Source organism: Zonotrichia albicollis, chromosome 4, assembly GCF_047830755.1.
Source record: "Zonotrichia albicollis isolate bZonAlb1 chromosome 4, bZonAlb1.hap1, whole genome shotgun sequence".
In the NCBI taxonomy this organism is placed as follows: Eukaryota; Metazoa; Chordata; class Aves; order Passeriformes; family Passerellidae; genus Zonotrichia; species Zonotrichia albicollis.
This window is the reverse complement of record NC_133822.1, coordinates 72,866,803-72,894,752: the sequence shown is the minus strand read 5'-3', so window position 1 is coordinate 72,894,752 and position 27,950 is coordinate 72,866,803. Positions and strand designations below refer to the sequence as shown.

The 27,950-nt window shown below is 41.7% G+C and overlaps 1 protein-coding gene across 12 annotated transcripts in view; it reads right to left on the bottom strand.

The window, feature by feature from the left end:
* Positions 1–27,950, bottom strand: part of SLCO1C1 (solute carrier organic anion transporter family member 1C1) — a 46,793-nt gene that overhangs the window by 4,638 nt on the left and 14,205 nt on the right. For 3 of the 12 annotated variants that reach the window (XM_074540102.1, XM_074540096.1, XM_074540103.1), the window contains 13 exons: positions 24,706–24,851; positions 20,760–20,892; positions 19,933–20,054; positions 19,465–19,611; positions 18,271–18,369; positions 16,792–17,037; positions 15,771–15,935; positions 13,909–14,104; positions 12,784–12,949; positions 11,807–11,988; positions 7,764–7,828; positions 6,490–6,607; positions 4,367–5,460 (listed from right to left, as the gene is read on the bottom strand). In XM_074540102.1, the coding sequence (XP_074396203.1) occupies positions 5,238–5,460; positions 6,490–6,607; positions 7,764–7,828; positions 11,807–11,988; positions 12,784–12,949; positions 13,909–14,104; positions 15,771–15,935; positions 16,792–17,037; positions 18,271–18,369; positions 19,465–19,611; positions 19,933–20,054; positions 20,760–20,892; positions 24,706–24,851 (2,008 nt within the window). In that variant the 3' untranslated portion in view covers positions 4,367–5,237. Of the gene's footprint in view, positions 1–2,253; positions 2,317–4,366; positions 5,461–5,481; positions 5,987–6,485; positions 6,608–7,763; positions 7,829–11,806; positions 11,989–12,783; positions 12,950–13,908; positions 14,105–15,770; positions 15,936–16,791; positions 17,038–18,270; positions 18,370–19,464; positions 19,612–19,932; positions 20,055–20,759; positions 20,893–21,731; positions 21,874–24,705; positions 24,852–27,292; positions 27,335–27,640; positions 27,829–27,950 lie in introns of those variants that run through there. The other 9 variants (XM_074540099.1, XM_026790296.2, XM_026790299.2 and 6 more) reach the window with 9 other exon arrangements.

Here is a 27,950-nt window from a genome sequence, read left to right as displayed (position 1 = left end):
GAAAAAACAGCTGATCTGTGGTCTCCATCTTAGGCAGTGTCTGGGAATTTATCCTTCCACTGCTCAGTGGAGCATTTGCTGTTCAAAAGAACTCAATCATTTTCTCATTGAGTTACCTCATGTATCTATCTGGGGAAAAGTAGACCATGATATGCTGTTTTAATTATATCTTTTTCTTTTTTTTTTTTTTTTTTTAATTTGAAATACAAAGGGTAGATGTTAATACTCGTTGTACAGCTTCACTTTGCATTCAGCCTAAACCTGCAGCTTGGACTGGAGCTCTTACTCCAGACACAGAATTAATTCAGTGTAAATCACTGACAGGTGAGAGTGCTTAGACCTTTTTAGTAACCCCTCCAAATATGAGCAGTATCACAGAAAAGCAGAAACAAAACTCATCTGACTTCAGGTGAAACCCCAGGGAAAGCCCCTCAACACCTTCACATGGTCTGGGATATTAACTGAGCTAACAGGACTGAAAAAATTAATATGGCTCATATAACTAATTAAATACCTGTCAATATATACAAAACCACTGCCATTAACTGCTCATCTGTCTTGTTACACTAGAGCAGATCTTTTACAAGAATGGATGAGTCTTGATTTTTTTCCAGACAGAAAAATCTATCAGATGTCAGAAACATCCCATAGACTGTTCTAGTAGAAAAAAAAAAAAAAAATTCTATTACAGTTTTATCCTGCTTGACTTCCAGACACTGAAAAACAGTCTGTCTGCACAGTTAAATAAACAGATTGTTGCTGACTGTATAATCTTATCACGGGTTGTTTTTTTACTTAAACAAGTTTGTGTTTTCCCACATCTTATTTTAGAAGTGCCAACATCACAGGATCAACAAGAGGGCTCTGGTTGTGCACAACAGCCTTTCAAACTTACCATGCTCAACAGCCATGAGGGAAAGCTTCCTGCCTGGTCACCATCCAGCTGTGAGAATGTGCTCCATGTGCTGCCCACTAAATCCTTTCCTTATTTACTCTCTTCAAAATTCAATGAACTGCAATAATCTGGGATGAGCTGTTGGTTAACTAACCTGCTGATATTAGCCACATGTTGCTTAAATAAGGTCCTTTTAATGAGCACTTCACATCACCATTAAAGGGCCCCGCATTTAAATTGCCCCTCATGTTTTTTACAGCAATTACGGACTTTTTGCCGTCTAGAGGTTGATTAGAACTGGATGAGGAGCTGCCTCATGCAGCACCTGCTTAGTGATGCTCACATCACCATTAAAGGGCTCCGCATTTAAATTGCCCCTCATGTTTTTTACAGCAATTACGGACTTTTTGCCGTCTAGAGGTTGATTAGAACTGGATGAGGAGCTGCCTCATGCAGCACCTGCTTAGTGATGCTCCAGGGCACAAAAAAAGACAACCAGATCTATGATCCCTCTAGGCAACAGCCTTTGGGGTAGATTATTAATAATTATTAATAGTGCTTATCTATGTGAAAATGATTTTAAAATACCCCTGCAACCTAGCTGCTTGCCAGTCTATGTACTTCAGAGCTTCTAGAATTTTTAGTAACTTTTAATGTTTTGCAGAATTAAGCTGCGTGTTGTGTCACCATCAGCCAAAGTGGTGCTGCCAGTGTTTTCTCTCAGATTATACCAATTGTGCTGTTAATTCAAAATATTGCAATACTGCTTTCATGCATCAATCTTCCTCATTATTTTGAGCATTTCAAGGAGGCAATCTATAATTATTTAGCCTGTTTACTGTTTTTGAGATATCCACACCCCTTGCTCTCTGTTTTTGGTAATTCCCTCTGATGCTGACATGGCATGAGTTTCATAGCTATATTTTATATATTATCTATACTTAATATAGCTATATTTCATATATTTTATAGATATATATCCATATAAGATGCATTGTTCCCTCAGTCTTCTGATCTCACCTTTTTGCCTTTTGATCTCTTAGAAGTTCTTCAAGATTCCCTCCTGACACGGTTAAAAATGATGTGCCTATAACTAAGACATGTAATTTCATTTGAGCGTTGTATTTTTTGCTGGAGGTAGCAGAGGAAATGTGCCTTTGGCTCATGGGTTTTATTATGTGGCATGGCCTGGTTAGCCCAGCCTCACTCTACATGTGAACAATGGGGACTTTTCCATAATATCCCACCTTTACATGGCACACAGAGCTTCTCACCAAGAGGGTGAGCCCCACTCTGGCCTCTGAGGCTGATAGCAAAGGTTGAGAAATCTCCTCAGCTAACTCTTTTAACAGTCTCACCTCTGACAGTGAAAGGTTTTTGGTTCTTTGCAGTCTCTTGGCTGTGGTTTAGTGTCTCTAACTCTGAAAAGAAAAGATCCAGGTTTGTTGACCTTGGTGAGACAGCACCAAGTTGCAGACACAATTTAAGATGAAGAATTCTGGGAGAAAGATGCTCACAGATCCAAATAATGCTGAGATAATTTTTTCAAGTATTATAACTAGTCCAGAATGTGCATCTGTGCTCAGACACTCATCCAGGCATCCATGTTACTACTTAAAGCACTAAAATAAAGCAACAGACTCAAAAATAGTTCAAAGTGGGAATAGTTTCTATCTGTTTCCTAATTTACAGGATTATCATAGCTGAAGGAAGGGAGGAGGAGAAAATTTGACTTTTAAAAAAATATAGTGCAAATAAGAGTTACTAAAACAAATTCTTTTCTGGTATTCTAATGTGTAAAGAAAATGGGTTATGGAAGGAAAGCCTGTATTTCAAAGAATTATTCACCAACTACAGGCTTAATATATGGCCATAGGAGATAACCCATGAAGCTGATTTTTCTGTCCTTGTTTCGTTCTGAACTAGAGTAGGATATATTTATTTATTTTAATTTCTTTATGTGCCTTTTGTGATTTAACCCCAGCCAACAAAATTAAATACCATGCAGCTGCTTGCTTACCTGACCCCCACAGAGGAGGAGAATTGAAAAAAATTGGAAAAAATTGAAAAAAAAAAAGAAAAAGGTAAACCCCATGGGTTAAGAAAAAATTAATAATTAGAATAAAATAAAATAGAATAATAATAATAATAATTGCAATGAAAAGGGAGGAAAAAAAGAAAGAGAAACAAAGCCTGAGAAAGACAACTTTTTGATGCCTGATATGGTTGCTGACTGATATCCAGTCTGTTCCTTAACAACCACTGGTTCCTCCTGGCCAATTCCCTCCAGTTTATATCCTGGAAATGGCATTCCAGGGAAGGGAAGATCCCTTTGGCTAGCTTGGGCCAGCTGTCCTGGCCACGCTCCCTCCCAGGTCTTGTGCAGCTTCTTTCTCACTGGCAGAGAATGGGAAGCCGGAAAGTCCTTGACTTGGGGTAAACACAATTCCACAACCAAAACATCAGTGTGTTATCAACGTCATTCTCCTACTGAATCCACAACACAGCACTCTTCCAGCTCCTGAGAAGAAGATTTTCTCTCTCCCAGGTGAAATCAGTGAATTTTCCTGGCCCTGTGACAGCTTCATAGTTGGTGGGTGGCAGTGTCCTCACCAGGACTGATCCACAAACAGGAATTCTCCGCATTGCTTTGACACTAATACAACATCAAATACTGAGTGAAATGGGGATATCTCTCCTTTTTTATCCCAGTGTGCACTTTAGCTGGGTTCTTCCTTTCTCTCATGGGATGTGACAGCTCATTTCTATGGGAAGTGTCCTCCTTGGGAGGCTGTGGGAGGGTCCCAGCATTGTTTTTACTCTGGGGTGCTGATGCAGTTTGACATTTTTTGCTGTTTTTATGATGAATGACACCTGAGATAGGAACATCAATCTTTGTGTTCACCCTGACCACAACTCCTGCCTTATTCCCATATTCATAAAGCTTCAGATTATTTTCATTATGTTTGTTTAGTTCAACATCCAGTGGTATTGAGCCCAGTGTGAACAGGCACAGATGCGCAGCACCTCAGTGCCCATAGCCTCTGACACTCACCTGGGAGGACAAAGATCTGGGACAGGACTCTGGCTTTCCAAATTCCAGGCCACTCTTATGCACTGCCCCTCCTCATGCACCCCACTGGAGAGGCAGCAGGGTACCTACAGTCACTGCTGGGACACAAATGATGGGATAAGGGTTTGTTCTGCCAATATTGTGGTGAAGGATGAAGCCTACCTTTCACCATGTGCTCAAAAATTCTGGTTGCTTTAAAGGATATCCTTGTGGACTCACCATCACCTTTTCCAGTGCGAGCTTTCCTGAGATTTTTTTCACATCAAACACCTATCCTTTGCACTCCCCACCCCAAATATAATTAATATCAAATATTGACAAAGCACAAAAATGTCTTAGTTTCAGCTAGAAAATACAACAAATTAAAAGGAAAAGCCCCAAGTCACCTGGTCTTTTAATTAAATTTAATTTTATTTTTCCCAAGCTGTCTTGTCATAGCTTTTTAAAGTATAAATCATACGTATCTTGCATAATTTTGTTATTACATCATAAAGTGCATGGAATTATTTAGTACACTGAGTACTAGCAAGTAGCAAGAAACTGCTGCAGATCTAAAAAAAGCTCTATTTTCATCCCAGTTTCCTTTGGATGGTACTCTTGTGGCCTCTTTGTAAGGATAACTTCTACTGCTGGTGGTTAACGACACCTTCTATTGCTGATGGTTGCGCTGCAACAAAAGCTACTGTAAAACAGATTCCTACCCACAACACTGACGTCCCAGGTGTTATGGATGGAACCCAGGAGGTGCCCAGAGCCTGTGGCTGAGTTTTCCTCCCAGCAAACCTTCCTGCTGCCCCGTGCCTCGCTGCTGGCCAGGACGGGCTCCGTGCCGGGGATCCCTGCACCTTGCAGGTGGCCAAGCCAGGTTTGTGCCGCCCTCGGCTGGAGCCATGGCAGAGGAGCTGCAGGGCAGCCTCCCCACTGCCCCTCACACCCAGGGGGACACCGAGGGCAGCAGCAGCTCTGGCAGCCTCCTGAGGAGGGAGGGAGCTGAGGGGCAGCTGCAGAAACGGGGTCCGGGTGAGGGCACAAGGCACCTCCCCAGCCATAGGAAATCCCCTCACTCGGCAGAAAAAAAGGGTGAGCAGTGTTTTCAGAGCTGTTCACGTGCTAACAAATATTGGTGGTCTTTGCTTTTGGGGTTCACAGTGAAAATTGCAAGAGGGTGAACATTTTCAGGGCGGCTACTAAGATACTGCTTCACTGATGATGGATTTTTGCCTGGAACACCACTCACTGGGTAAAAGCACGGTGGAGATCTCAGTTTTCCTAAAGCCTGGTCTCCTTTTCTGGCCAGTAAGTTGACTGAATTAACTGGTCACTATTGGCAAAATTATCTTTTCTGCTCTTTGTCCCACAGGCGCCTCTCTCCCCGTTGGCTGAGAGGGTCTCATCTTGTGGAGATGACTTTTTTCGCAGAACGCAAAGGACAGCAACACTGAAGAAAATGGACACCGTGCCCAAGACCAAAGTCAGCCCCAGGTACACATACCTGAGAGAGAAATGATTGATCAGAGCCAACACACGACCAGAAGGCAGCAAGGACACATTCATCTTTTCATGAGGTAAGGCTGGGAAAGGACACTGCAGTCAAGGGGATGGCCCTGGAGAGGGGAGTTTGTCAGCTCGCCCAGGTCAGGTACAGAGTGCTCTGGGCTCAAAAAAGCATCTCGGGCATTGCCTGACCTCCACCCCAATGTGCCTCAGTAAGAATAGCACTAATATTTTTAGGGCAGTTACTCTATTTTTTAATATATAAACAGTACCAGTGGTGACAAGACCATTTGTTGGCATTTTTGCTTTGCAGGCATAATGACAGCAACAACAGCAGCAACAATAACATCATAATGTTTTATTAGCAAAAAGAGTCCCAGCTGAGATTTTGCTCTTTCCTTCAAGTTTTCAAGACAAGATGTACCCTTCTCTCATGTTTATTTTTCTTGTGGTGGGAGAAGGGACAACCTGTTCTCCCATTTTCCTCTTACCACTGTTATTCCATTCTTCATTTCTGGAGAAGCCTTTCACAGATGCAGTTCAGACAATTACTGTCCTCTAGCAATAAATTAATAAAGATAACTCTGCACTTAAGCCTCTAGATAAGCCAAGCATGTTTTGTGGCACCTTTGCCTTTCATTTTTTGATCCAGCTCCAACATGGATAAAAATGAGGTTTAATAACTTAATTACACACACACACACACTAAGACAACAGAGATATTGAAAGCTGAGGGAAGCTTTAGCATAAAATTGAGGTTTCAACACAACTTTTTTTTGTGAATTATTAAAAGACAATTATTTACAGCTGATACTGAAACAAGATGATCCACCCCTCCTATCCAAAAAGAGATTGAATCGAAAGAGAATGGTGAAATATGAGCATTATTGTTAGTATTGTTAGTCAAAGTTTTCCATTCGGTTTCAGATCTTTCACTCAAATTTTCCAACAGAAATTCTGCTACCAGTGCCAGGTGTAGATGTACTTTAAGAACCAAAGGTAAGGAAGGAATGGAGAAGAGCATTACCTGAGTGCACTGGAGTCATAGAGTCTGCACGCTCCTCTTCCCCCACATCTTTTGCTGCCCCATTTCAGGCAAGCGGTGTCTATGGCTACTCCAAAATACACTGGGGCTGGAATCCCCGCTGGGTGGATTGAGCAAACAGACAGAGGTGAGAAATTTACTGTCCAGGGTGATCAGTTTCGATCTAGAGGCAGGTTCACACAGAACACTCAATAATACATTCCAACAGCAGGGACACTTGCACGCTGGCTGGGGAAGACGTGCCTTGTGCTGCCCAGGCACACACCACCCTTTCCTCCCTGTGGGAAGCCAGGAAAACATGACAAAACATCAAAAAGCCTCTGGAAGTAGCGCTGGCCACGGTTTGGTTTCCTTACCCTGCAGGACATCTCTGGGGAAAAAAAGTAGGAGATAATTCTCCTTTCTTGAGAGCAGCAGAGCCTGTTCAGCCTGGGCGTAGGGTGGGGATGAGAAGGGACAGAGACAGTGGGGTTTGGAGCCTGCAGTGGGGCTGCAGGGATCCCCCAAGCATCTTGAGATCCCACTGTGGCAGGGGCAAAGCTACTGCAGTCCTTGGGGCTGATGGAAAGGAAAACCCTTTTTACATGTGCTGATGGGGACACCCTGCACTCTGTGTCACCTGGGGTGCTGGAGGAGAATGTAAGCCTGGAGAGAAAATCCTGGCCTGCAAAGGTGTAAGAGAGAAGCCAACAGCTTGGTTTGATGCAATCCCATCCAGTCCATCTAACTCTGCTCATGTAAATAAGGTGCTTTCTTCGGCTGATTTTTTTTTCATGAAGACTTAGAGGATTTTAGAATTTCCAGTCCATTGGAATCTCATGTTACCCCTTATTTCAGGAGGTTCTACCACAAGGCTGCAGTGAACCCCACCCCCAGGCACATCTGTAGTCAGTCACATTAATTCCCTTAGAATCTAGTGAATATATCCCTGAAAAGCAATCACAAATTCTCATCCACAGCTGTTCTTTTACACTTGTTGCTGAGTAAGGGACAAGACATAATTTTGATGTTAGCTTCATAGCCTACAGGATCACATCTCTATAAATATTTGCCTTGTGTATTTAAATTATGCCTAGGATATAATTATGTGATTTATGAAGTACAAAGCAATTTCCTTTTTCCAACTTTTTTAAAAAAATCATATGACATCTATTTGCAGATAGACATTGTTCTTTACAACAATCAAAGCTCAATTCTAAGAGAAATTATTAGTGAAGAGTGAATTAAAACCAACTCAGGAGTACAAATGGACTTACCAAGTACTCTTATTGCCAGGGTATAGATGCCAAGTGCAAATGATTTCAAGTGGGGTTTAATGCACCTGAAAATAATAACAATAATAATAAAAGAGGTGTTACCTAGAAATAAAGCATCAGGTGTATATAATTAGAACACAAATAGAAAGAAAGGAAAGGAAAGAAATGTGACCTTTTCCTCCTTAATGTCATGGACTTTGAGCAAACTGCAGAAATATGTAAAAAAGGTGATAAAAGCAGAACAGCACGTAGGAATTCTGAACATCTATATTCAACATCACATTTTAAGATGGTTGTAGATTTTCAGATGATATCAGCACTTAGGGGTGTTACTAACACAGGACAAGAAAATTGCTAGTGAAATCACCCATCCATTGGATGGCTTTATTCAGTTGACACTCCCTGAAATTCAGGATCAAAGCTAGTACAGGGTATTCAGGCACTCACTTTTCCTTGCACCCTATCTAGATGAGGATCACACCCCCTGTAAAGGCAAATCCTCCAGGCCATTCTCTGTCAGAGCACACCATTTGCATTTGGACCCTGCTGGGATGGCAGGGTGAGTCCCACGCACACATCCAGCTCTGCTGGCTCCAGATGAGCCCTGCTCCAGCCCTGGACCCTCATCCTGGCTCCCTGAGGGTGGGCAGGGATCAGCTGCCCTTCCCAGCCTGCTGGCAGCACGGTGTGTATGGAGCCTCTCAGATTTGCAGGAATCACCTCTGCTGCTCCTCCAGCACCTTCCAGACTGACTATTACAGTGCCTAATCCAGCACAAATCTGGGCATATGTTTGATTTTGGCAAGTGGCAAGTGCCAGTCACATGGTCAAACAAGGACATTTTTGGTATGTGAGGTAACATATATCAAGATGATGATTAATAAAACTTCTGTCACACTCATTCCCTTCTTCAATAATGAATATATTTAAATAAATATTCAAATAATAAAAAATGATCTGGGCTGAAATTCAATTTGTCACCGTGGATGAACATAGCACTCTGCAGATAAAGTCTCTGCTCCTGCAAAAATTAATGTAATTGGGAATATGTTCTAAAAAATAATAGAGGCATTTCAAAACGAACTCTGTTGTTCCTCACCAGGGGTAATTTTCCACACTTTATTCTCTAATGCCCTGGCCATGGATTATCATCACACAGTATCTTGATTGTGGCTTATACAAGCAGTGCCATCTATGAGGGCATGGCTGTAAAATGATTTTGAGCTGGAAGAACAGTGTCTTGCTCCCCTGCTAGACACCTGCTACACAAGCACTCCTCAGTCCTCAACTAATCTGAGGGCATAGAAAGCAAAAAGTGGAAAATAAAACCAATAACTGGATATTTGATATGTGTTTCACAGGATTTATATCCTGCAAAAAAATATTCTCTGTCAGATGAAAAAAAAATTGTTTTATTCTTTGTATTGTCTTTGCAAGGAAGCAGGAGCTCTTTGTGAAGCTGAGTGATAGCCAGACCTCTTAGGGAGATCTGAGACTTCCTTTTCACTGCCTAATCCCCTGCTATTAATAGCTGGTGCTTGAACAACAGCGATCTGAACTGCAGGGCTTTTTCCCAAAAACCTCAGGGCTTTCCCAAGTTCCCTGGCTGCTGTAATCACACTAATACCACCAAAATGACATTTCAGAAATGACTTGGTCACCAGCTGTAAGCATATTTCAATGACCTCACTGTGCAAACCATCAGAGTAAATGTCACTAATTCTTACAGACTTTTAGGGATTTAGCTGTATTTGTCCTCCATGGCAGGTGCAGTGATAGCTGCTCATCTGAAAACATCAGCTTGCTTAAGTGCTGGAATCTTAATAGAGATGACTGAATGCTGAATAATTTCTAAAAGTGATCATTGGAAAAAAGTACATAATGAAGCCTGCAACTTGACCTTGGGACTATTTGTGTCAAGGAAAATTTATTTTCGTTCTGGTAACAGAAGAACACTTTCAATTCAGCCAGATTTTTGGAGAAAGTCAGTCAGTGATGGATTTCAAAAAAGACAAAAGTAAGCATGAGCTTAAAGTGGAGCTGTGCCCAAAGGCCATTTGCAGTGCAGGAAAAAAATAAAAAAAGGATTGAACTTACTGAAACATGTTTTATTTAGCTGCACATCAAAGGTGGATGCCTCCAACCCAGCAGGAAAACACATAACTTCTCAGTTTCTCTTAAATGTCTCTCAAAGTAAAATGATTTTCAACAGCAATAAAAGCATTGGAGCAGAACCAATAAAACTGTTTTTCTGATTTCATATAACAATGTGGTTTAGTATTGTAACTGAAAACCTTTCTAAGCTTTTCTGACAGAATTGATTCAGCAGTAATATCCCCAAGAGCAGGTTCTTAGGGCTGAGAAGGGCAGCAGTTCCGTGAGATTTGAGCTTGCAGTGCTCAGTAATGAACATCTCCCAAACACTCAATTTTTTATGCAGTGGGGACAAGAAGAAAGCAGGAGGTTGGGCATGGCTACCGCAGTTTTTAGGCCCTGTGTGGTTCCAGATCTGCACATTTTCCACTATGTGCCTTATGGATAGAAGGAAGATTTGATGTAGAGGGAAGGGGGAACTGCCCCCCTGCATAGCTCTATGCCCACATTTATCCAGTGTGTCAGAAGCAACCACAGAGACCAATCTGGCACAAACCCTGAAGGCTTTGCTGCAAGCCCTACACTCATGAATTGTCACAGACATATTTTCTGAAAAATCCTTTGCTAGGATTTTTTCTCCTGAGAAGCTGAGAGGCCTCAGAGGAAAATAAAAACAATAATTATCTGCTGCTGTGGAATGCAACAGGTGCATCTTTGTTTGGTCCATGTGAGTTGTTTCTACTTGATGACCAATTGCAGGTCCAGCTGTGTTGGGACTCTGGTCAGTCACAAGATTTTATTATCATTCAATTCTTTTCTTTGCTAGCCTTCTGATGTCTTCTTTCTCTTTAGTTAGTATAGTTTTAATATATAATTTTCTTTTAATATAAAATATATCATAAAATAATAAATCAGCCTTCTGAAACATGGAGTCAAGATTCTCATCTCTTCCTTGTCCTGGGACCCTCAAACACCATCACAATGAATCATCCTCATCCTGGCACAGGGACAGCCCAGTTGTGCAGGAGCTTCAGTATAAATGGTCTAAAATGGATTACAGTGTGATTGTTCTTGGAGAGAGCCCTTGAGGAGAGAGAGGTGCTGTGAGGTTTTGCAGCACTCAGGGGTAACCCTGAAAGAAAAGCTGTGTGAGGAGAGCTGTGCAGCTTGTGCACACCTCACTGGCGGGGTTTGTGCAGGGCAGTGGAGAAGGATCCCCACATCAGCCATTTCTGAAAGTCTGTGTGAATATTTATTCTGGTTTAAGGATTGTAATAGAACTGTAACTGAAGTCCCACTTCTTTATTTAGGTTTTTCCATACAGCCTATATTCAGCCAGTACTAACACTGGCATTGTCCATGGGCTATAAAGATACCAGCAATGAGACAGGGCCTGGTCCAGAAAATTGAATTCAAAACCAAGGAGAATTTGGGAGCAAGAAAACACAGCTATAATACCAAAGATTAGTTAGACTGGATTTACTCTAGTTTTGTTTGAGAAGTAGAATGTGCCCATCTGGAAATAATTTGGAAAAAGGAACTGAGAAAGAAAGGTTTCCAAAACAGAGCAGAGCAGAACTTGGAATCCAAACATTGCAAGTAGCTGACAAAAATCCAGATTAAGCACTTGTAGTATTAACTGCTTTTTGCACTTGCTAAAATTAGCTTCAAAGCTTACAGTGATGGACAAATAGTTCCAGCAGTTAAATATGCACTGGGACAAGCATTCAATAAATCTGTGATTAGGAAATAGGAAAAGAAAATCTTGTGCTAAAACAATTGTTAAAACAAGGAGAAAAATCTAGAAGCCACAAACATATGGAATATGCTATCTTGCATAGCTGCAAAACATTTCCCAATACCAGGAATACCAGGAGGGGAGGGAGTACCAGTCATGTGTCAAAACACTTTGAAAACATTTGGCAATGCCAGCAGGAATTGTTCCTTACCTTAGGAGCAGTATGTATCCAGGTGTGCCACCTACTGACAAGGTGTATGAAGTGATAACTGATATTACTAGGAAATACAGGAACATTTTGGGGCACTCGTTTCCTTTTTGACACGGTCCCACCACAGCTGAGGAGCTCTGTGAAGATTCAAAGGTTCCCACACAGCTGCAGTTAAAAAATACCTGGAAGAGAGCAGGCAAAAATCTATGAAAACCTGAATGGTGGGGAAGTGGATGTTTAGGAATTGCACATTCTGGGTGGCTGAAAGTTTAAGTCCAAAGTGGGAAATATTTTATGAAAGGAAAAGGCTTATATAATGAAGGAGAAAATTAGAAAGTATCTACTGTTGATGAATCTAGTTATTAGAGTTTTTTCCAACAGTCTTGGTAGCCAAAAGCTCAAAAAAAAGAGAAAAAGCCTCCTACATTTTCTGCTTGTGATTTCTGCTGGAAAGAGCAAAGTGAAAAAAAATTTTAAATGTGGGTGCCAAATTGCTAAAAACCCTGAGGAGTTCAGGGCTGAAGAGGATGCTCAGTTTAAATCCACTTTGACAGACCTGGTTGTACCAGAAAGAATGATCCCAACTCACATGGAAATGAAGGACTTTATGGTATTTTTCTCAGTGCCTTGTATCAGAAAGAAAGGTCGCACCTCACACAAAAATGAAGGATTGTCTTACACCCTGTATCAGAAATAAAGATCCTGCTTCACACGGAAATGAAGGATTTTATGGTATTTTTCCTTGTGCCTTGTATCAGAAATAAAGATCCCACCTTACATGGAAATGAAGGGTTTTATGGTGTTTTCCGCAATGACTTGTATCAGAAAGAAAGATCCCACCTCACACAGAAATGAAGGATTTTCTCACACCTTGTATCAGAAAGAATGATCCCACCTCCCATGGAAATGAAGATTATCTCCCACCTTTTACCAGACATCAATGTCCCATCTCACACAGCAATGCAGGGTTGCCTTACGGTGTTTTTCCCGGTGCCGTTGGACGCGTGGCAGCCGGCCAGGCAGGGGGACACGTAGGTGACCCCATTCTCCCCACAGATGGGGTCCCAGTCGTTCCTGGAGCAGGAGCAGCCTGAGTTGCACTCTGAAAACAGGGCTTGCTCGTGGTCACTCACTGCTTCAGCTCTGTGGGATAAAAGAGGAGCTGCAGAGGAGCTGCCCAGCAGAGGAACCCCCGATCACTGCGGGGTGATGCTCTCTGCCAGGAGCACCTGGCCACCCCTTCCCTCTGTAGCCCATTAAATGTTGTCTCTTCACACCCAAACAGCAGCGTAAATCCTCATTTCTCTGTTATCCAAAGGTTTTCACACTATCTCACCACCTACTGTGTGAAAGTATTTACTTTATTAAGAGTGACAACTACCAATTTATATTTGTGCATTTTCTCAGATTTTCTACGGTTTTGGTTATGCAGCTTTAACACGACTGGGCAAGTGGCACAGAAGGCAGTGAGTTACTCATGGGAAATGGTCTCTGTAGAAGTTTGCAAGGAACTGATCAGAATGGGATTCATCCAAACTGAGTGTCTGATACCTTGCACGACAGCTCTCTGTCAAATTCAGTCATCAGATACCAGTGGAGCAGCTGCTGTGAGTCAGTGCTGGAAACACCTCCCAAAAAGTTAGTTTTACAGAGTAATAGCAGGGGTAAAATGTTAGCCTCAGGTGTACCTCATGGTTAATCCATGAATCCTTCAGTTTTGAGTTCAAAGGCTGTTAAATGCCATTCATTGTTCAGTGGCACACGAAGGCAAGAAACAATTAATTGAATCCCTGCCCCCCTACTGAGCTACTCACATTGCCAGGAATCACTGGGCTAATAGGATGGGTCCCATGGCAATGATAATTAAAAAGTAATCAGAAAAATAATCTGCACTTGTGACATAAACCTCACTGGTTTTTGCCACAATCATGAGAGGGTCATGACACAACACCCAGTGGAATGGAGTGGTTTCCATTGATTTGAATCATATTTGTGGGAAGCACATTCAGGTCAGCCACTCTCATTTCAACAAGATCTACTTTGTGAGACAAAGTGAGGAAGGAGTTGGGTTTGCAGTGGCCCTTTCTGCCCTGCCAGCATACCCATGGTAGGACACAGTCAGCCCGGCCACCTCCGAGTTCCCACAGCCCATGGCAAACAAGGAGAGCAGCAAAAGGTAACCAAAGAAGGATGATCCCAGGGAAAGCTTTGCAGCCCCCACAACACCGACTCCAAATCTCTTCATGATCAGTCCTCCAGAGAATATGCCAAAGGCCACAGCAGGAATGTTAATAAGACCTGAAATCAAACAGAAAATTCTGTATTAACGAAAACCCCAGCTCGATGGGCTAACCTTGTCAGCACAAAAAGAGCTGCAGCAATCAGATGAAGGAGCAAAACACAAAAGATCTTCAGTCAGGGCATTTTATTTTGTCCAGACTTAGACTGATTCTTGGAGTGTTACAAAGGTGCTAGGACAGCTTTGAAAAACTTATTCCCAAGGACATGCTTCTTTGCTGGTTCTTTGACAGAGAGATTATGGATAAAGTTTAGATAATGCTTTTCCAATTTCTTAAGCTAGGTGGTTTTCTCCACAATTAGTTTGTCAGTGGAGTCATCTGCTTATTCCTAAATTTAGTTTTATCTAATGTTACAAAAGCCAGAGCAAGACCTGCCTTTTAAATTTTTTTAGTGCTTCAAATTGCTCTGACAATTTTGAAATCTATCAGAGATTGTAATAGAAACTGGTTTGTTTTTTTTTTTTTTTAAGAAGAAGGAGTAAAAGATGTTGTGAAAGAGAAATAAGCACTGTGAGTCTGAGTCAGCCCTCAGACTCCTTAGGAAGGGTGGATTTGGAGAGAAAGGAGAAGGAGGAATTAAAATCACCTTATTGCAGGGACAGCCACTGAGCAGGATCCCCCCCTAACCAAGCCATCACACACTCCCTGCTGGATACAGTCCCTGTGCTCAGAGAAATCAAATGGTTCCTAATCCGCACTCACTTTGCACATACCTGAAAGCTTAGCTCCAGAAAATCTTTAAATACAGTGAGAAGTTCTACACTGAATGTAGGGATTGTTTTCTGGACTTTCTTTGGCCATCAACTGTACTTGAAGATTTCTCCTTGCTTTGAGGAGTTTGGTGCCAGGAAATTCCAGCTTCTATCTTGAATGGAATTAACATAGCACAATGGATCATATCAGCTTTTCTGCACATATAGACCTCTGTTGCTGCGCAACTAATGCTGCTCTGGAACAAGGCAGCTCCCTCTGGGCTGGGGAGATGTAAACCTCTTTGCTGCTAATGCTATTGAAGCCCTGGACCTCTGGAGCTGAACCCCACATGCAGGTTCAGCAGCTGGGCAGTCCAGTCCACCCTCATGAAGTCGGCTATAAAAATGCTGATTTCTGTACCCAAAGACTGAAGCAGCTTCTCTCTCTTGTGCTGTAAGGGGCAGCTTGGGATATGACTTTTTTTCCTTTTATTTAACAACAATCTCTGCAGAGAGTCACCCTCAGCACTCACTGAACTGATCTTTGTTTTGTTGAAATAAATGGGAAGCCATCAAGGCAGCAGATCTGTCTGATGATAAATTTATGTGAACTGCTTTAAAATTATTTCTCAGTTATTTTCTTGTATTGTACATACATTAGGTATGTACAAATGATGTAGAGGGAAAGGGGAAGGGAAAGGAAGGGGAAGGACTTTTCAGATTTCCGGTGAAATGGGAATTAAGATATCAAATCATGTAAACTTTTACAGTAAGTCTTGCATAGATAAAGTCAGAGTTAATTGGTGCTGAAGCAGAAATTAAATAACTTACCATCTATGAGCTATTACTTAATGTCAGACAAGGAAGGAGAAGAAATTAACAAACCTTAAAAAAGCCACAATTTTTCCTATATGTACATGCCACTCCTAAAATGTCCATTTTAAAGATATCAAGAGGCAGCTATAGCATTACCTATGACAAAGTTAGTTTTTGAAGATGTCTGCCCATACTGTTGTTCAATATACTTTGGCTTATATGTCACCATGCCAATCAAAGAATTGAACTGAATAATACTTGCACACAAATACAGAATGTAAACTGGATTCCCAAAGAGGTTCTTCAGCGATGGCAAGAAGTCTGCAAGACAAAACAGCAGAAATAACAAGCAGGCCAGAGAGAGGATTACTGCTGGAGTAATGCTCTGTAACATGTGTGCCCCTTCCAAAAAACCCCAAAATACAAAACATTTCAGAGGGAGTCTGTGAGGTTCCCTGATGTTCCTAACATCTCCCCCATCTGCAGGGAGGAACAGTGGAGCAAAACGCTAAGCATCAATTCCCCAGAAGAGAGATCTTGTTTTAAATACCTTCTTTCCACCGTAAACCAGGAATGATTTGGTTTCTCTGTGTCCTCAACAGTCACAGAACTGTTTAGCTTAATTTGGGGCAAAGAGCGCTCAGCACAGCTGACAGTAAACACAGAAATACTGAGCTGCAGATCCAAGTTCTGAGGGAAAATGCTTTTGGCCAAGCAAGGCCAAGGAAATGCAATTGTGCAGACCAGATCCTGTCTGAACCCAGACAGCTCCCTCTAATACTGAAGCTGCTCTGTGCCCATCTACATTCTGATCAGATATTGTAAATGTTTTCCTAATGCAGGAAAAAATAATTAGCAAAAATCAACGGTTGGGGTTTTTTGGAGCACCACTTCTGCAACAGTCACTACATGTGAATAAAACATTTTTGCAGAACTTCATGATATGTGGTGGGCCACTATTATAATTTTACAAATCTCAGCCATTTTGCATGCAATAGCAAGTCCAGGGAACATTATTGAAGAGACCTTTTTGTGTGTACTATGGAGTTGGAGAGTGAAAGGGAAAAAACAGAATTCTGAGACCATTAAAATAGGGACTCAGCAAGTCTAAAATTTTAAGTCTAAAAGCCTCTGAGAGAAAATCTGAACAATCAGGAAGAAAACTCAAGCGATTTGCCTTTTGCCATCTCTGCAAGCTTCGCCTGCTGCCAGGAGGATGCGCCTTGGTCCTTGCTGTCCTCAGTGATGAACCTGGAGTGCTCAGAGGAGGTGCTGGAGTCCTTCCTGCCCTGGGGCCTGGGCAGGTGCCTGGGCAGGAACCAGAAGGGGATGCCAGCCAGGATGCTGATCAGCCCAGCTATCAGGTAGCCCAGCCACCAGGCCCCCACCCACTGCGCGTCCTTGGGGCTGATGGTGACGCTGTCTGCACAAAGGGGAAAAGGAGAAACAAATCAATGTAGGGACGTGCATCCTGTTTATGGAGTGACAAAACTGTCCTTTGTCTCCTAAAAAAGGAAAAAAAGCCCAGAAGTTTCTCTCCTCAATTAGGTAAACGGACATCTCATAGGACCTGGCAGTCACCTCAAAATTAAGGATAGCCAGTTGGACAGGAGCCAAAAAGTTCTGCCTAAGCAATTTACTAGAAAAATAAGAGAACAAAGGAACTAATGGCTTTTGTAGGGTGTTTTACCAGGAGCAAGAACCTCTTGCCTCTGGCTCGCTTTTTCTCTGTAAAAAGCTTTGTTATTTTGCCTCTTATTAAAACTTTTCTGTTTCCAACACTGCCACAGAAGCCATCCTGCTGGTTTTAAGCCATCTGAGGGGGCTGAGATATCTCAGCTGTGATATAAATCTCCAAGAGTTCATGGAGAGCTCCTTATATCAAATAAATACATATTTATATCTCCTCCTTATATCAAGAAGACCCTTATATCAAATAAACACATCTGGATGATATGTGCTGCTGCTAAGGGAGGAGGGTTTGCAGGGTGGTTTTTCCATCCAGGTCCAGCTGTGCTCTCTCACTGTGGGTGTTTTACAGGAGCAGCTGTGGGGACATGCTGAGGACTCACTGATTGCTGGCCCTGACACTGCTGTGCCACTTGCACATCCCCAGAGATGCTGCAAGCACCAGCATTTGGGGCAGTCCAGGTGGCCACTCACCTGCTCCCAGCCAGGCTGTTCTGCACAAAAACCCCAGGAAAAAAACTGGTTTCCTCCTGATTTTTTATTATTATTGTTTTCTCAGAAGAAGAGCAATCAGGAGATTTGGTGCCCCCTGCCAAACCACTTTTCTAGGCAACAACTATTAAAAAGGCACATGCAGGATCCTGAGCCTCAGCCCTGTTTCCTCCTGGCTCCCATGGTCTCCCCAGAGCCTCCTTAGCAGAGCATTTCCTGGAGGCTCCTGCTGCAGATCTGCTGGGGCTGAGGAAGAGTCAGAGCTCCTTCTTCCTCTGCCCCCATCCTCCTCGCCAGCCTATTCTGCATGGAGCCCTACACTGCTGTATCCTTCTCATTTCATGGAGTGCCCACTCTACCCCTGCTAGCCCCCCATGCCTAGCAGATACCAGAGTTCTTGGCCAAAAATAGGCATTTTGGAGCCTTTATTTAAAAACCCTGACTGGGTTTTTTAAGCCTGAGTACTCTGACTTACCCAGATCCACAAAGCCAATGTCAACGTAGAGTTTGGCGCATAGGGATCCCAGGAGAAAGCCAAATATTGGCCCTATAATTGCCACTGTCTGCACACAGCCTGGAAGGGAAAACAGGGCGCTGTTATGCTCCTGAGCTAAAAAAGGGCACTGGTTCTTCTGCATCTGACAGCAGGTTATGGCACGTGATGGGCAGCAAGAGACACACATTCAAATATTGTATTGAAACACATTGAAATATTGAAAGGCACAGTTACACAAATTGAATTATTTCCAAGAAGAAAAAAAGTCATCAATAAAATTTCCCCCACTATGGTGACACTTTTTATTGTTATCCAATTAAAGAGTAACATTCAGCCTGAAGGAAAAAATGTCAGCAAACTGAATGGCCTGAACTCAACAGCAGCACCAATCTACAATTGCTAGAAATGCTTTAGCTGACAGGATCACAGTAACTGGGGAGCAAATGTCATTTTTTTAAAGTTAACTGATTGCTTTCAGTTGAGGTAGGCCCTGAACAGGCTGAGAAATCCCTTTGCTTTGGTTTCCACTGTTGATATGTTTCAATACATCCTCAGCCAAACTTTCTGAATACTTTGAATTTGAAAAAATTCACCTGGAAATCTGGGAAGACTGAATCTTTTACAGAGAGAATCTGATTTTTTGCCTTTTGCCTGGTTGGAAACTTGTTAAGAGCAGATGAGATAGGACTTTTGGTAATATTTCAGGTACAGCCATCATACAATGAACACAAAAAATGGTGATCTCAATTTCCTAAAGCTTCAGTACTATTGTTTATAATCCCACACGAATCTGGAGGGAATGTTTTGAGTGCCCACTGAAATTCTATTTTAAGTGCTTAAAAGAGCCTGTTTTTATCACTTTCCAGAGAACTGAATGTGCACAGAGGCTCAGCAGCCCACATCCAGAAGAATTAGGAAGATTAGGGTAACAGCAGGAACCCGAGGTCAAATTCTTTCACCAAATTAAGATAATGGAACTGTGCTGGTATAATTAAATGGGAACTTGGTCCCTTGGGTGTACATGACTGTTAAATAAACTTTAATATTGGAAATTATGCAAACAAAACAATCAGGGCAAGTTAATTCAATAAAATTCATTCCATTATTCAGAACGACTCAGTTCTCTCCTCTGGGGAGAAATGCACGAGGAAAAAGCAATTGCATTTATTTTACCAATATATAAGGCAGCATTCTCTTCGACAGCATAATCATCAATGTATGCAATTCCCAGGGGCTGGATGGGGGTTTCACCTATTCCACGCAGGAGGTTTCCAAGCAAAACATAGATCCACATGGAGGAGCCTGCTTCCTTCTCACACCCTGGGGGCACAGCAAGAGACAGCAACCATGTGTTTGCAGTGGCACTGTGACACTCAAAGCTCAGGGCTCCTAAAATACTTCTGTTATGGGAGAAACAGTAGGAAAACTGTGAAATGGCCTAAGGTAGAAAAATTTTTAGCATGAGTTGCCTCAAAGATGGTACAATTTTGCTGGCTTTATACATTTGCCACCCCACTCCTTTTTAGAAAACTCTTTCACTGCTATCTAATGAAAACTGGGATCTCCTGACAGAAGGATTTGGGAAACATCAATGACAGCAAAGCACTACCAGCCCCAGGATTTAACAGAGACAATTCTCACCTGCATTTATTTTAGCTTGAGATTTCTCCAGGGCTGAGAGTGGAGTCTGGCTTTTATCCTGCAGACATGGAGAGAGGCTGACAGTGGAATTGATGGTGGAAGAGAATCTTTCATACCTGTATCTGTTTGGAAAACAAACTTGTATTTATCCATAAGTACTGATGAGAAAAAGCAAGCAAATCTTGAACTACCAGATAGGCCTAAATCACTAAAATGCAAATTTCATCTGCATCCATAAGAATCCATCTGGATCCATTGCCAGTGGTGCTTTACAGGGGATAAACAGAGCTCTCTTTGTACTGCAGCTGTACATGAAAATTGTCCTGTTGGTTCTTTTTGCAACAGTGATTAATTTCAGTTTAACAGGCACTTTGCTCTACTATGATACATGAATTTGGACTGAGTTTATCAGACACTGGTGTATCCTCTGGCTTGTGCTGAGATTGTCTTCCTGAGTTTAGTCTTCACTTCTTTACTGTCATTTCAACAATTCCCAAACCACACCAAAATGTGGCCAGTCAAAATCAGAGACTCATTTTTTAAAAAAAAGCTGATTACAACTAAAAAGAGTATATATGTTAAATTATTTGCTCTACAGTAATAAATTATAAAATAAATACTTATTTTTAATGATAAACAATATTTTAAATAATTTTAAAATAAATAATTATTTGCTCTACAGTAATAAATCTTTTCACCAAAAAAACTTTAAGTAACCACATCCCCATATGCCTATTTCTATCATCATAACCAATGCCTAAATGTTTTAGTGAGTGCCATTCAGTGTGCACAGCCCAGCTGGAAAACAGGGATCACTCTGCACTTACCTTCCCATGAAGAACTGGGGCATTGCAATTAGGAATGTTCCAGCTGACATAATTAAGCAGCCTGCTCCAATTATTCTTGGCCTGTGAAGCTTTGCTCCAAAGTAGCTCACTAGAATTATGATTAGGAGGTTCCCTTCAAGAGTACAAAAGGAAAACTGAGTTTTACTGCTTGTTGATAAGAGACCCCCTAAAATCACAATTCCCAGTTTGTAGTACAGGCACTGATTTGGTGGGAATGGCCTTTCTCCCTTTTCCAGGCATTCTGCAGGAGCTCAGTGCCTCCTGTGCTAGGAAAACCATAAACCTTTGGATAAACAGCTGGAAAAGAAGAGAAAGCCTGGGCCAGCTGAAGAGAGCAAATAACCAGAAAAGCAGAAAAAGGAGGAATCAAGCTGAGTTTTACACACTTAGGCCAAGATTTCATTCCAGTGAGTACCACAGTCCACAGAACACCCATGAGATAAATTCAGTGATCTGAAATTGTGAGACAATGACATGCTGGAAACTTTAGTGTGAGAGGGAAGGAGAGGGACTGGACAGGAAATGTAGATTACAGCTAGAGGTTTGTCCTCCTGCTGCTTAATAATGGACATAATGCTTAATAATAATAATGCTTAATAACCCATTCCTATAATAATGGACATCACAAAGGACAAACACCTGTGGGAGAGGTCGATTTCTGCCTGCAGAAATCCATGAAGGAAAATTCTCAATTAACACTCAAAATGTCTATTAGTATGAATTAGCCACATGCTTAGCTTATCAAATTACATTTTTTTGATGTCTATGCTGAATTGCTTGCATTAGCAACCTAATCCTAATGAATATAATCGTACTGATAGACCCACTTATTTTCACCAGGTGAATCTTGCTCAGTTTTATGTTTCAGGGAGATTCATGCAATCATTCCTCAGAACAAACTGCATCACTCTTTTTTTCCTGAAAATAAAAATGTGTTTCTACAGCACGTACCAATTTCAAAACTTCCATCAATAACACCAACCAAGGAGGAAGGGATGTCAAATCTTCTTTCTATTTGTGTGATAGTACTTTTTAGATAACTTCCTGACAGTGCTTTAGCAAAATAAACAAAAGACAGTGCACCAAGAAATATCTGTGAAAAAAAAAAGACAGTGATCAAAATCAGGCAGTACAGAAGATACATGAATTATTTTTAAACGTGTTCTGCATTCCTACCTCTTCTTTTGCCAAATAGCCAAACCAATATTCCTCCTACTTCTTAGTAAATGCTAGATTGCTGATTTGTTAATCTCTTACAAGCAATATTGATAAAAACTGAATTGACTCTCAAGCATTGCTAATTTCAGGTAGAGGCCAAAGCTACTGTTCTGTTGAAAGACAGAAACCTGTGATTTTCTCTTGTACAGTAACCATATGGGTAAATGCTAAGTGTGGCTTGGTGGGGAGGTGAGTTTTTGAACGTTTTTAAATGTGTTACATATTCTGTGAGATGAACCTGCCAGGCAACTCTCTTCTACTAATACATGCATTTTCCTCAGAGTGCACCCTGCATTTTGCACCTTCTCCCCTCTACTTTGCAGAGACAGTTTTCTCTCAGCTGTCACTGCATCTGTTTTAGCATGTCCTTCTGAATCAGGAGTGGGCCTTGGAAGTTAAACTCCATGTCCCTTCACAGTGCTTTGGTTTGTACTTCAGAGGTACAGACTGAGCTCCTTTCCCACAAATTTAACCCAAAAGATGAGGGCTGGTCTGCAGTGCCTGTGGTGGGAGTGCAGGGTCCTCAGAGTGTTCCTGCAGATCTGTTGCCTAAATCTGCCCTCACTGAATGCAGCCCAGCTCAGTTTATTTGCTCCACAGATAATCACACACAGTGGAATTGGTCATGGAAACAGCAGCTTTGCTTTCTACCTTCAGGTACAGGTGGTGTGGACCCAAAATGAATACAAATATGGATGCTTTGTGTAAAACCCAGTCCCAGAAGTTGAGACACATTTAGGTTTTATTTAGAAGTCTAGAACCATGTGCAGCTCCTTAATCTTCTCTGTCAATCACACTCCCAGTAACCAGCTGCTCTGAGCAATGGCCTCACATCCAGTGCAAACCTCACAACACCTCATTTGACAAGGCACAGTGGCAATAACAGCACTGCTGGATGCAAATTCATGTATATTCAAATATCTCTGTGTCACTTTAGGACTGGTTATACCTCCCTCAGAAACAGTTGTGGGTAAATAAACATTTAAAAACCCTCTCTGGGTTTTTTTTCCTACAGCAGCATCTCTCAAAAGACTCTCCAGTACAAATACTGTCATAATATTTTACAATTTCTGTATTTTTATGCCCTTGGATTTTAAATAGCAATGTGGTAGCACATAAGTTTTTTTCAGGAAAATTGTATAGTTAAACTACAACTTGAAATGCTTCTGAATGTCTTTGGAACAAATTTTTTTTACTGGGTTTGCTTCTGTCCCAGGTGTGCAGTGGTGGAAAGGCACTCCTGAGCTGGGCCTGGGACAGAAAGGTACACATGATTTCATTCATGATTTCATTCTTCTCTGGTTTGTCAGGGCTTGTAAACACATATTTCACCACATCTTTCTAGTTAATGAAGGCAATTTTAAGACATAGGAAGGCTGATAATTGGTAAAAACAACCTGTTGTATCTGTATATTGTTTTCTTAACACATTAGGCAAAACCTGAAGCAGACTTTTTATGACTTGGAGATATCTTTAATAATTTTCTTCTGACTCAGCAAGACCTTATCAGAACTCCAAAAGGGTTAGTTCACCAAAAAAAGAGAGAGGGCTTCTTCCTACAAAAATACATTAGTAATATCAGTTTGGGTTCCTAGAAGACACAACTTTAAAGAGAAAGAAACTGAGCTGAAATAATATTGCTTTTCTATTTCTGGAGCTAATAAACTGATTCCTGACTGGCTAATGTGTGACTGAAGTTTTATTCATTGAAAGGATTGGGTTATCATTGTAGCAAATGGAGAAGCTGTGATAGAATTATATTATGGTACAAAATTCATTTAATAACAACTCATCTTTCATTTCAAAACAAAACCATTTAAAATTTATAGACTTCAGGGCAACTATTGCTCATTTCACTGACTGGAGCTGGATTAATACCTGGAAGAAGATGAGTGTTTAAGTGAGGGGACAAAACAACAGAAATAAAGACTGTGCACCATGAAAAGAACGAAGCAAGGCCAAAAGCTCATTTTTTTGTGTAACTCAGATCATCTCAGCATTGCATGGTGCTGTTGAGCCCTCACCCAGGAGTGTCAGGAGAAGGAGCAGAGGCAGCAGCAGAGCCCTGTGCTGGGGCTGTGCCCCTGTCCCGAGCAGGGAGGTGCAGCTCCCTCCAGGCAGGCACAGAGCAGGGACCTCCCTGCTCCAGGAAAAACTTCCTGTGGGTGAGAGAGGTGTGGAAAAAGCAGTAAAAAAGAAATAATCTTTCTGCAGTTTCATTTCAGTCACCTCATGCAGAGGTCTCTTGAATGAGGACCATTACAATCATGCTTTAATAACACAGCACACAAAACACACAGACCATAACACAATATTAGTTTGGAGAGCCCAGCAGAATACCATGGCTGCTGTCTTAAAAAAGCAACTATCTTAAAAAAAGCAATCTGTACTGACAGCTGCTTTTGCTATCTGTCTGTCCTGCTCTCAACTTCAGGTGGAGCAATCAGGAAGACAGAGGGACTTTTTAGGATGGTTCTTGAAGATCTCACAATATGCAAGCCTCAGCCAACAAATTATATTTGATGATTGCCAAACATTAGCCAAATACAGATCTGCAGATTTTCTTGTGACCTAGAAATGTATCTAATAATTTCATTCTGACTCAGCATGACATAATCAGAACTTAAAAAGGGATCATTCATTAAAAAAGAAAAAAAAGAGAGATTTTGTAAGTCCCTACTGGAGTATTCAAAAGCTCTTACTCTACCTTTATACCTCCACAACACGCCTGCTTTTCTTTGGATGCAGATGATTCGGATTTGAATGAAGATCGGTCCACGGGCATGATTGTGTTGTTTGAGAAAAAGTGAGTATTTTCCTTGGATGAAACCTCCATGATGGTATCCTCTGCGTCTAAAGCAGAAAACATGGAGAACACTTTAAAAGGGCATCCCATTAGCTCAGCCTCAAAAGCTCATCATGTGACAGCAACACCCCGCTGAACTGTTTTCCCAACAACAGCAATTACCAAACTTTACAACAGAATCTGACCAGCGCACTGGATGTTTAATTATGGAAATTTGCAATCCACTTGCCTATAATAATGGAGATTAAATCATACTCAGCAAACAGCCATCATCTTCGCTCTCTGGCTATCATCAATGTGATTTCATTAAGCATTTGGCCAAGCACTGCCAGCAGACTGAACAAGGCTCATTAACATTTTAAATGACATTTCTGAAGGCTACATGTAAATTCATGTTTCTGGATGTGACCAGGTCTGCAGAGATTTCTCAGCACTGATCTCTGAATTTCCCATATATGTGGGACATGAAGTAATTAGATCAAAGGAAATCTATCCCCCTTAATGAGGCACTTGAATTGTTTTAGATGGAAACATTAGCTCTAATCGTCTGATTTCAGCTAATGAGTTACACAAGAATAAAGAGGTTTAGTTTCCTTTACCATTTTACATAGAGTCTTAGGGCTCAGTGGTCAATTGTTTCAGGGAAAATGTGAATTTGCTTCTTTGCAGGTAAATACAAAGAAGTAAAGAAAAACTAAATACTGCAATTTGAAAATAAAAGGTATCAGCAATTCTTAAATCTCCAGTTACATACTGCGCTACTTTGTTCTTAATTTCAATCTCTAAATCAGATCTGAAAATATTTATGAAATCAGCTTCTGTGTTCACTTTTAGGCAGTTCTATGTTTTACAGAACTGCTGCCTGAAAATATGAATAGGAAAAGTTCCCGTTCTCTCATGTTTGCCTGAAGAAACATCTCACATAAGTTAAAATATGTATGGTTTTATGTCTATACCTCTGGATGCATGTGTTTTCATAGCTTCCCAAACAGGCACCTGTTTTACCAGAAATACAGGTGAAAATAACAGAAGTATATCTTTAGATGCTAAGATTTGCTTATAGGCTCTGGTCTTATATCAACAAGACAAAAGGACTTTGCTTATGACACCACAATTTTCACCAAGATCTCTCCAACATTTGAAAAAAGTGCTGTGACTACATATAAGAGAAATGTTTGCAATTTCACACTGTCCTGACAGGAACTCTAATATATTTCCTTATCAACATTAAGGAGTATAGAGGTGTTTTTGCAATAAAAAAAAAAAAAAAAATGTGCTTGCTGAACACTTATTGCACCTATTCCTGTTCTGCTTCTGATTTTCTTGCTGTCTTGAGAAAAGTCACACTTTTGAACCTGAACCCCACTTTTGACCCTGTGCAATGGGGAAAACCAGCTTGTACCTCCCAGCATAAATCCTTTTATGACAATCACATGAGGTGTGCTGCCATGGAAGCACATCAAATAGCCTCTACTGCAAGGTTTGAAATGTTCTGCATATTTAGAGCAAATTTGGAATGAAAAAACCCCAAAACCTGGAAAAGGAAAACATATGCATCACACATCCAGGATTGGTCAGAACACAAAAAAATTGCTGTGGTGGAATATAATAAACTGATGTTTGACAGCAGCATGCAAGCTCGTGTTCCACTGAGCTGAAACAAATCTCAAATGGACAGCAGAGCTTAAACAACGCTTATGCTCACGTTATTACAGCAGAAAATCTGTTAAATTTTATTGTCTGACTGTCAAATTGAAGAGTGGAAGGAAGGCCTGATATCCATGCAGGTTTTAATATATCCCCAGGTATAAATATATAGATATCTATAGGTTTTAATTTATCCCCAGGTATATGTATAGATATCTGCAGGTTTAATATATCCCCAGGTATATCTATATAAATATCTACAGGTGTAATATATCCCCAGCTGCTCTTGAGGCACAGCTTTAAGGATGTTGGTAGTTTCCAGAGCCACCTGCAGCCATGTATCTCAGAGCATCAGTCTGGTTGCTCTGACAATGCCTCTGATGGGAGATTTAACACAAGGCAGAGCACAGAGAAATGTGCCCAGCTGAACCCCAGCCAGCTGCAATGTTGGTTTTCATCTCTTTGGTGCAACCAGATCACACAGGACTGATTCACTGTAATCACAGATTTGCCACTCAAATTCTTTTGGCACCGTTGGTGTTACAGTGGGATTATTCCTAATAGACTCAGTTCCAGTGGGAGGTGCGGGACATCTCTGGTTCTATCCAAGGATGGCCCCAGGTTGTCACCGTACCATATTTCTCTGGTGACACAGAAAATGAGGACAGAGAATGTCTAAACACTTCCTTTCCAAACATGGCAGGAATGCCAGGAAAAGGTAAGCATAGAATCATAGAATTGTTTGGGCTGGAAAAGACCCCTGAGATCATTGAGTCCATCTGTAGATCCAGCACTGAGAGTCCACCACTAAACCCTGTCCCTGAGTGACCCATCCACCCACCTCTCCAATGACAAACCAGCAGTCCATCAAATTTCTCTTCTTCTATAAAAGAATGCAATACAATAAGTTATTCACAGAAAGTGTGTGAGAAAGTTCGTTACAAGAATGTCAACATCAGAACGCTTGGAAAATCTTAGAAAATCAGGGTGACACACTGCAGCACTCCAGATGTGTGAGCAGCTGAGTGACACTGCCTGAAGGACAGCTGCTGGCCACGCTCACACCTTGTCCCTGACTCCCTGGGCCCACAGCTGGGGCTCGGAGCCCCCCTTCCACACCTGCCTGCAGCTGTGGGGCTGTGGGAGCCCTCCCTGCTCTCCTTCCCCCCAGAAGCTCCCAGGGGCTCACCTGTGGCACAGCCTGGTGGCACTCACGTCCCGAGGGCTGGCATGGGCACCTGTGCTGAGGGTCGGCTCCAGGGACAGCCCTGCCCCTGAGCACAGGCTGGGGCACCTCCAGGAGCGCCCCTTGGCTCATGCAGGGTGCAGGAGTGAGAGAGAGAACATCCTTCCCCCTCTGGGAACCCCTCCACCCTGCAGTAAGCCTCCTTAGCCTTAGGCACAGGAGCTGCACTGGCTGGGCACACGGACAGCTCACCCATGAGCCCAGCTGAGAGACATCCTCTATGAAAAGTTGAGCAGCAAAGAGAAGAAGAAAA